Source organism: Bos indicus x Bos taurus, chromosome 17 (genome assembly GCF_003369695.1).
Source record: "Bos indicus x Bos taurus breed Angus x Brahman F1 hybrid chromosome 17, Bos_hybrid_MaternalHap_v2.0, whole genome shotgun sequence".
NCBI lineage: Eukaryota > Metazoa > Chordata > Mammalia > Artiodactyla > Bovidae > Bos > Bos indicus x Bos taurus.
In genome coordinates, this window is record NC_040092.1 from 1027869 (window position 1) to 1037598 (window position 9730).

A 9730-nucleotide genomic window follows, 5' to 3' on the forward strand; every position below is an offset into this window, starting at 1 on the left:
GCCTTCCGAAACATTTGCTCTCAGGCTCTGGACTGAGCGAATAAAAGAGGAGGGGGCCCAGATGCGCAGTAGCCTAAATACTACCCTCTCCAACACACACACGCTGCAGCTCTGTGAGGGCCGGCGGCGCTATGTCCATCCTCCCGGGTCATCAGTCCCCCGGGAAGCACTGAATGACTGCTTATCCAAGATCACGCAGGGACCCGAGTGGCGCCCCCTTCCCTGTGCCTTCCACGGATCCGCAAGGCTCCGGGGGAGGGGGCGGTGGTGGAGGTGGGCTCCAAGACCTTGTCCCGCACATAGCCCAGGCCCGCCCGGTGGTTTCAGACAGATCTCATTCGGTTCAAGTCCGGCGATGCGGTGGGGTTGAGCGGGGAGGGGGTTACCCCAGCCACGAAGCCCACCGCAGCCGAGCACGCCACCGGGGAGGCACCAGGAGCAATCCCAGTATGCCAGACGGGGCGGCCTGCAGCCGCGCCCGCGTTGGGTTGAGCGCGCGCGCGCGCGCGGGTCGGGACATTTTCCTCCGGTCACAGCCCCCTCCGCAGCGGGTCTGGCCGCGCGCCCGGCGCCCCCCACCGGGCTTCCAAGCGCCTCGCCCAGGCGGAGATGAAAACTCGCGGAGACTGGAGCTGCGAAAAGGCGGGCAAAGTTCCCTTTGATAAGTTATGAATGGGGAGGCAGTGTTCGCAGAACTCATTGTTAAAACCGCGGAGCCGAAGCCTCGGCCCGCGCGCGACCAATCAGGGCCCGCAGGCTATTTTGAAATCGCTCCGGCCCCAGCCAACGAGCGCGCGCGGGGAGGAGCCTTCGCCGGCGCCGGCCAATGGGCGCGGCGCTATGCTAAGGAGCCGGGGGCCGGGCCGCCGCCTGTCAGCGGGTTAAAGATGGAGCCGGCGGCCGGAGGGCGCCACGAGGTGCGGGGTGGTCCTGGGGGGCGGCTCGGGCGGACGGCCGCCCGGACCTCTCGCCGCCACCTCCCGAGACCTGCCGCGGCCCGGGGGGAGGAAGGGGCGTCCTCCGCGTGAGTAGCCGGGTCCGAGGTGGGGGCGCGGGACAGGGCGGCCCTCTCCCGCCGGAGGGGTTGGTGTGGAGGGGCGCAGCCCAACACCCCGGGCGGCCCCCTCCGAGCAGGGAACCACAGAGTGCCGGGGAGCCCCCTCGTCCCTCTTTTCTCTGGGCCGCCGGGCAGGGAGTCTCCCGGGACAGAATGAGGGTCCCAAGTTGGGGGCCAGGAGCCAGGGGCCTGGGACGGGGGCCTGAGTTGGCGGGGACGCGCCGGCCCGGAGTTGAGGGGGGGGTCACCCTTCTTTTCTCCGAGGCTCGGGCCGGGCAAGGGCTCAGGGTCGTCAGGCTGTATCCACCCACCCCCGCCTCAGGCGCCAGTGGGTTTCTGACCGCACTGGAGCGCGGGCCCCTCTCCTTTGTGTGTGCGCCCTACCCACGGTCCGCTCCGCTCAGGTGCTGGAGCCGGCCCTCTGTCTGGGGTCGCATACCCACGGCTCTCCGGAGGGTACCGGGAAAGGTCTGGCTCCCCTGGGGGTCCTGAGAACTCCAGGGACGGCAGCCCCCCGGTGAGATCCCCTCCGCGCCCTGCTGTCTAGGAATGGGCCCCTAGCCCCACCCACTTGTGCTTGCTTCCCGCCCTGCGTGTATGGGGGGACGGTGGGAGTCCCTCCTGCTGGCCGCAGGTGCTCTGACGAGGTTGCACTACTGTGCTTTGAGGAGCAGTGCAATGATATTGTCAAAGCATCCGGGACCAGCCTTGGAGACCCCTTCCCCCACACTGCCACTTCCCTTCCCCAGGCCGGGCCCCCGGACCTGCACGCCCTCCCCTCCCCCCTGCCCAGCGAGCTCCCTTCTCCATGGAAACTTGAGATCCTGGCCAGGCCTGGGCCTCTGGGGTCAGAGGGCACCCTTCCCCCAGGCAGAGGCCCCGCCCCAGTGGGCCTGCATTCCGGGTCTCAGATCCAGGCCGACCACCGGGAGAGGCGCTGGCAGGCCTGCCTGACACTCTTTCCCTGTTGCACTACTGTGCGCCCCTGGCAAGCAGTGCAATGATGAAAGGGCATCGGTCAGGCCCCACCCACCACCCGCAGCGCCTGGGCAGGGAGTCTGGCCACCTCACTCCACTAACCAGCAAGGAGGTGCAGGCGGGGAGCTGGGCTGGCGGGCTGTCCATCGGAGGATCAGAACGGCAGAGCTGCGAGGTTCTCTCCCAACCTCTCCAGCTAGGTTGAGGCTGGACAGGGGGTGGGGCAGACTCGGAAAACCTATGGTTTGAAGAGGATCTTTGCAACCAACTCACAGGTAAGACTGGGGGCTCAAGGTTTGGTCAGGACCCTGTGGACAAAGAGGCCCACTGCTTTGCCTGGAGGGTTTGCCCGGGCCAGGCTCAGACCCAGCTTCACCTGCCTTGACTTCCTGGGGGTGCCCTGAGCCTGGCCCTCCTGGCACGCCTGGGGAGAATGTTCTCCTGGGTCCTCCGCAGGAGCAGTGCTAGCTGGGGTGGATGGTGGGCTCAGAAAATGGAGCCGTGTGTCCTCCACCCACGCCCACTTGTTCTCTTACAGGGATGTGTACTGCCCTGAGCCTGCAGGAGGGACGGTGAAGTGCCCAGCATCCCACCTGCACAGCTGCAATCGGGGGGACTGGAGCCGACCTGCCAAGGAGATTGGCCCCAGGCATGCCTGCAGGGCCCCCTCAGCATCAGGACCAGACACAAAGGATTTTCAAGTGCCCAGTGGCAGCCATTCAAGCCTGTCTCCTTGAGAGGGGGCCCATTCGTGTCTGAAGGGGCATTTGGGAGTACCCTTCATCAATGGCTGTGCCCAGAGGGACAAGGGTAGATGCCCTGGCACCCAGGGTAGGATGAGGGGCAATGACACATGCTTGTCTACCTCCTAGGCCTGACCCCTTGCTCCTATGCAGACTCTGTACCCCATGGCCAAACATGCCATGCAGCTGTTTCCTGCCTTTGCTGGGAACTCAAGGCTCTGCTCAAATGTCCCCTCCTAAGGAAAGCCTCGGAGAAGGCAATGGCACCCCACTCCAGTACTCTTGCCTGGAAAATCCCATGGACGGAGGAGCCTGGTGGGCTGCAGTCCGTGGGGTCGCTAAGAGTTGGACACGACTGAGCGACTTCATTTTCACTTTTCACTTTCATGCACTGGAGAAGGAAATGGCAACCCTCTCCAGTGTTCTTGCCTGGAGAATCCCAGGGACGGGGGAGCCTGGTGGGCTGCCGTCCATGGGGTCGCACGGAGTCGGACACGACTGAGGCGACTCAGCAGCAGCAGCAGCAAGGAGAGCCTTCCCCGGGCTCCAGGGCGCCCAGTGTTCCTCCTCACGGCCGGTTAGATCACATTTTCCACCTGTGGCTGAAGCCCTCTTTAGATTAGGAGCCCCTGAAAGCAGCAAACATTTCCTTTTGGCGGTGCTTGACACGGCATACTTTAAAAAATCCAAAGAAACATACAAAGCATGAAGTATTATAAGCATAAACATGAAGGGGATGTTAACAAGGGCCTCCCTGACTCTTAGAGGATGCTTGTCCTGGTTTTAAAAAAGCACATACTGCGTGTTTTAGAGTCAGGTCCGAAAGTCACAGGTGGTGGCCAGGCAACAGAATGGAGATTTGGAGGCAGCAGTATCTGAGTCTGCCTGCAGCCCTAGGCAAGATACACAGGCCAGACCTCTCCTTCCTTGCAGGAGGCAGGCCTCAAAGTGGGAGGAAGTGAAGGCCACCTCCTGTGTTGGGGATAGCTGGGGCTGGTGGTTTGGTGGTAGGAGGTGAAAAAAAGTCTCAAGATACAGGGGCTGACAGGAGGAGGTGTGGGGAGGGGCCAGGAACATGTGCTCCAGGGAGCACCACCGCCCCCCCTTAAGATACTGGAATGGATGGTGGTTGGTCCCTGGCCAGCAGGAGAGGGAAAGTGAGAAGCAGGTTTTGGAGAGGGTGGAGGGGGAAAGAAGCTGCCAGTTTCTGCTCTGCTGAGTGTGAGACACCCAGGAAACATCCCGCCCCGGGGACCCGTACATGTGGGTCTGGAACCCAGGGAACTTGGGGTTCAGTCAGTTCTGGGTTGGGACTAAGAAGCAGGTAAGATGTCCAAGAAGGAATGGTGAAGACCCTCACGTGGAGAGGACAGAGGCTGGAGAGTAAGTCCAAAGAAAAGGTGGAGCTCCGGGGCTATAGGATTTGTGGGCAGAGAGACGTCTCCGGGGCATTGATGTCCCTCAGGTCCTACAGATTCTGAGGAGGGGAGCGGCCGGGATGCGGGGGGCCTGGAGGCAGCCTGGGGTCCAAGGGTCTCAAAGAGATTGCGAGAGTTGGCCGCCCAGGAACGGGGTGGGCCTGGTCTGGGTGCAGCGGTGCGCGCCCCGTCGAAGCCCGAGGGCGCATGCGCGGAGCAGCGGGCATTGTCACGTGCTGCCGTCTGGCCCGCGGTCTCCGGGGAGTGGCCGGAGTGGTCTGGGCAGCGGCGCGTGCGGTGGCTGGGGGACAGCGGTGCGTCCTGGACCGAGTCCCAACGGGCACGCGAGTTCCGGCCCTCGGGGCAGGGGGTGGGGGCTGGGCGCGCCCGGACCCCGGGGGTCCCGCCTGGATGGTGGCGGAGCTGCGACCCTCGGGGGGCTTCCCTGTCTCCCGGGGCGGGTGGGGTGGGCGCGCCCAGACCCAGGGGACTCCGCCCCGACCGCCGCTCGGTTCCCAGGCAGCCAAGCCGCCGAAAGCCCTCGAGGATGGAGGTCCTGGACGAGTTCGACAGCGAGTTCCCCCAGACTGTGACCTTCTGCCAGCTTATCTCCGAGGAGGACTTCGAGAGGCAGGCGGCGACCTACACGGAGCGCGCGCTGCGCCGCCTCTTCCGCAGTCTCGACCGCAACCCGGCGCTGGCCGAGCGCGTGGTGCGCAAGGGCAAGCAGGCCGAGTGCGAGCGGCGCGGGCTCCTCTCCTTCCTCTGGGTGCGGCCGGCCGGGCGGGGTCGGGGGGCCCGGGGTGGGGGGTGGGCGGGGGCGGGGGCTTCCCGGAGGCGGCGGCTCAGGCGTCTGGCTTCCTCCGCCCTGCCTTGCCCGTGGCCCTCGCAGGCCAAGGCGTCGTGTGCGGTCCAGGGGGAGCTGAACTGCTGTAACAGCATGAGCGCCCTGGAGATGCACCAGCGCTTGGAACAGCTGAAGAGACGCATCCACCGCGTGCACCTCTACTCCCAGGGTGAGCCCACTGCGCGCTGCGCTGGCCCGCCTGGCTCAGACCTCCCCGCGGCCACACTGCCTTTCCAGCCTGCTCTGTCAGTCAGGACCCCAGAGGCCCGCACTCCGTTTGGGTGGGAGGCAGATTTGTGTTCACATGGGGCAGGTGAGGGTGGGGCTGGAAGGCGGCCGTGTTCACTGCCACACCGGGAAGGCAACCGAGGAAGAGGCCACTCTGGTGGCATCCCCTGTGAGGTGGCGTGACCTCGTTTTCCCCGATGCCCTGGACTGAAGAACTGTGTTGTCCTCTGGGAACCCACTCGGTTGTGTCCTTTGTCGGGGTCCCCTGGCATGTTTGCTTGTCACCCTCTGCCTGCGTGTCTCGGACGGTTGCTCTGAAGCTGTGATGAGGTTTGGATTCGGTCCTTGGGTGTGTCCGGGTCCAGGGTTGTACGAGGGCGATGGCGGTGGACGCCTGGGCGGGGGTGGGGGTAGTCCCATGGCACCCTTTCATCGACAGCGCGTGTAGCTCTCAACACAGCCTCCGGAGGCATCGGCCTGGCGTTGTTTATTCCTGTTTCATAGAAGAGGAAATGGAGGCCCAGGGAGGTTGCCCAGCATGTGTGGGCCACCCGGGAGTGTGATGCTGAAGGGGGACTCAGGCCAGGGTGGCTCCGGGTGCAGGCCCTCAGCCTCCCATCAGTGCCCCCAGCAGTGCTCATTCTCTCCAGAGGGGCTTGTTGACCCCTACTGTGTTGATGGGCTCCAGATTTGAACAGTAGAAAGACCCAGATTCATGAGGACAGGGGAGAGGCGGGGGAGGCCCCGGGTGTCTTCCTGAGCTCCCTTCTGCAGGACTCCCTCCCCGTGGCTCTCTGCACACCCCCAGCATGGCCCGAGGCTGGGTGGCATTGGTGGAGTCACTGTCAGACTGGCAGACTCGGACGTGGGTGACTCCAGGGTGGGTGGCAGGCTAACCTTGGTGGTGACACTCCATCGCTTCCCGTGGAATTCTGTCCTGGCACACAGCCTGGCGGGGCTCTGGCCTGTGCCTTGGGTGGTTCGGACTTCCCTGTGGGGCGGCCGAGGGGCCGGGGAGATGGCGCGTGTGGGTGCCCATCAACGGTGGCCTTAGGCGTGGCTGCCCGGTGCCCTGTGTGGGCCTGGCTCCCCTGCCCGTGGGCGTGCCTTTGTCTGCCCTCCCACACCTGTCCAGGCCTGGGGCAGATGCTCATGGATACCTCCTGTCCCAGATGCCAAGAGGAGGAGGAGGAAGCGGAAACCGAAGAAACCAGAACGCGTCCTCTCGCAGGACCGCTCGACCTCCCCATGCCTGCTCCCAGCCCTGCTGCCGCCTGGACCACCGCTGCTGCCGACGGCCTCCACGGCGGCCCCGCCACCCGCTGTCTACACTATGCCCAAGGTCTTTGGCCCCTTCCCTCCGCTGCCCAGCACATCGGTCAGTGGCCCGTGGAAGGGCATCCTCTGCGCCCTGCTCAGAAGCACTCCAGCGATTCCCTGGCCCCACGGTAGAGGCTCCCAGAATGTTCTCTGCAGGCAGCAGCAGATGCAGCGGATGATGAGGGCCACTCTGCTGGCAGTGTTGGGTGGGGGACACGTGGGACCCCATCCGCCTGACCTCAGGGCCCTCAGCCGGCCCCCAGGGCTCCCAGGGGATGCCCGCCGCCCACCTCTCCTCACGGGGACCATCGTCCAGGCTGCCCTCGGAGCGCCTCTGCAGCGCCCTTCCTCCCTGGCTGCCCCTCCTGGCTCCCGCTTACCCGTCACCTGCCCCCAGGTAGCGCCGGGGCCTCCTCCGCAAGCTCCCAGGCCCCGTGCCCCTAACACCAAGCCCTGGCTGGCCCCCAGCAGCGATTTTCCGATTGGAAGAAAGGCACAGCATCCCCCTAGTTCTCGGAGAAGGTGCTTTTCTTCCTGAGCAGAACCCCACGCTTGTCCCGTTTCCTTTGTTTCCTGCAGCTGGAGGAAGTGGAAGTTTCGAGGTCTGAAGTGAAATTAAACTGGACTGGCCTGTCATCAAACCCAAAGAGGTGGGAGGATTTATTCGGGGCCCCAGGCAGACTACAGACGCTAAGGCTAAGGGCTTAGGGGAGCATGCTCCTCTCTGGCCCATCCGGAATCCTGGCCTCCCTCTGATGTTCCTCCTGCATCCTGAGTGCTCCCTTCCCCTCCTCATCGGCTTGTGCCCGACCTGTGACCCCCACACCGAGGCTGAGCCCCCTGCCTCACCCTGTCTTGCAGCCACACGGTCGACCTGACCCCCCTGGTCCTCAGTCCTGGGGGCTTCCACTTCTCGTACCTGACCAGGAACAATGCGCACAAGCTCCAGGTCCCCTGGTGAGTGTGCCCTGGAGGGATGTGCGGGGTGATGGTCCCTCCCGCTTCCGGGAGGTTCCCCCATGTCGTCCGGGACCCTGGTGCTGGAGAGTGGCTGCCCCTTCCTACTGCTTGTGATGGGGGGAAGCAGAACCAAACTGCCCCGGGGCCAACGTAAAGGCGGCGATTCCGTCAGCTGGGGCAGCTCTGGGGTCTTCTGTACGTGGTTCTGCAAGTCAGGTGTTTACTGACTGTGTGGTTTTCTTTAAATTACCTTTTTTTGCCAAGTATTTCCCATGTCATTGAGTGTTGAGATTGCAGCTTCATTGCATTAGGGGACTTTTTTGTTTTCAAACAGCTTTTTTGAGGTGTTATTCACATGGCATGTAATTCACCCATTGAAAATAACACCAGTGCTGGGAATTTCCTGGTGGTCCAGTGTCTGGTGGTACTGCAGGGCCCAGGGTCAATGCCGGGTTCAGGGAACTAAGACCCCACAGGCTGCACAGTGTGGCCAAAAAAACCAAACCCAAGACCCCCAAAAGCCAGTGATAAATGCAGAACACCCCCGTTGTGTGCACAGAGCGTCGTTTACTCAGCCGCTCTCGCGTGTTGACGGAGCCCTTGGTGGAGACCGTTCTCGGCGTCCTGCCGCGTGCCCGCTCTGAGCGGGCTGTGCCGCCTCTTGGTGCCATCACCAAAGATGGGTTGTTTTTGGTTTTTAAAAGTTCACAAAAGCAGAACGTATCCTATGGGGAAAAGTTCACAATACAGAAATGAATACATAAAATACAAGAGTCCCAGTACATCGGTTGCTTTTGCAAATCAAGGCAGGCTCACACTGCAGCTTCTTTCATCCACTACCGTACCACTGGGCGTCTTGACTCTGGGCTGTGAAAACCAGCTTCCTTCCTCGAGTAGCTGCTGCATAGCCCACTGCCGGGCTGTGCCGTGGTTCCTCTGGGTGTTCCCTGACGGATATTTGGATCATCTCCGGGTTTACACAATCACAAACATTGCTGCAATGGACAGCTTTGAGCAAACATCCCACGTGAGGGGTTCCAGCAGCAGGAATGCAGCGAGACCATCACACAGCCTGGGTTTCGTGGTGTGTTCCTCTGACGGCCCTGTGTGCTCTGTGCGCCTCATGAATCCAAATCCACGTCTTCTGTGTCTCCTGCACAGGACCTCAGTCTGCAGTAGCCCTGCCGCCCCCGAGGAGACGCCGTCCTCGTCTGTGAGGGCTTCCATCTTCACCCCGCCTGTCCTGCTCAAGTTCCAGCCTGTGCCCAGACCCACAGGTGACTCAGAGAATGACCCTGGCAACGCAGAGTCCGTTCCCCACCAGAGGGAGCAGTCACCTCTTCTGTACAGACCACGGCCGGAGGATAAATAAACTCCCCTGCTGGTGTCTTCTTACTGCCGTGCCCTCACTGCGCCTGACCCAGGATCTCAGCCCTGGGCACTCACACAGAGCAGTGGGTGACGGGAGCTGCCTGTGCTGTAGTGACTCTGTGACCCCTTTGGGCCTCACTTGATCCCACTGAGTTACAAGACTACCAGTTTTTGCTATGCCTGGCCCCCAAACACAAGCCTTAGAAACAGTGGTCTATTCCCCCCATGGGATGACAATGAGCCAGTGAGTTGGTTTCCAACTTGGCGCCTCCCTAAAGAGTTTCAAAGACATGTGACTCTGATCACCTTGCATGCTGACCTTAAAATCAACCTGCATGTGAGATGTGAGTCCTCACAAAGTGTGGGATGATGCTGGCCGGTAGAGTAGATGCTGCTTGGCCCCCCAGGTGGCACCAGTGGTAAAGAACCTGCCTGTCCATGCAGGACATGTGAGGGACACCGGTTCCGTCCCTGGATTGGGAAGATCCCTAGATGAGGGCATGGCAGCCCACTCCGGTATTCTTGTCTGGAGAACCCCCAGACAGAGGAGCCTGGCGGGCTACAGTCCATAGGGTTGAAAAAGAGGCACAGCTGAAGCGGCAGCACGCGGCACGCACCTTGCTTGTGACTGGAGATAGCAGACAAGCAGTTGGGGTCCTGGCTCTTAGGGACGTTATGTCTCACCCTGCAGAGAGAGAGTGTGTGTTTGTGTGCATGCATGGTAAGTCAGCACACAGATAGGTTAGTATAGGTTTACAAGTGGCGACAAGCCCTTGTGGGAGTTGAGATGGAGCTGTATGGGCTGACT

At 62.4% G+C, this 9730-nt stretch overlaps 1 protein-coding gene across 2 annotated transcripts; it reads left to right on the plus strand.

Annotated features, from left to right (window-relative positions):
* The first annotated feature begins 3247 nt into the window (after positions 1-3247).
* On the plus strand, positions 3248-9162 carry LOC113907233. Of its 2 annotated transcripts, none has more exons than XM_027566119.1 (7): positions 3248-4510; positions 4716-4965; positions 5089-5212; positions 6444-6649; positions 7171-7241; positions 7453-7548; positions 8713-9162. In XM_027566119.1, exons 1-7 carry the CDS (start codon positions 4404-4406, stop codon positions 8921-8923), a joined length of 1065 nt encoding a protein of 354 aa, XP_027421920.1. In that variant the 5' UTR covers positions 3248-4403; the 3' UTR covers positions 8924-9162. The 2 variants fall into 2 exon arrangements, with proteins under 2 accessions (XP_027421920.1, XP_027421921.1); XM_027566120.1 differs by having other exon boundaries at positions 6444-6613.
* Positions 9163-9730: the final 568 nt, after the last annotated feature.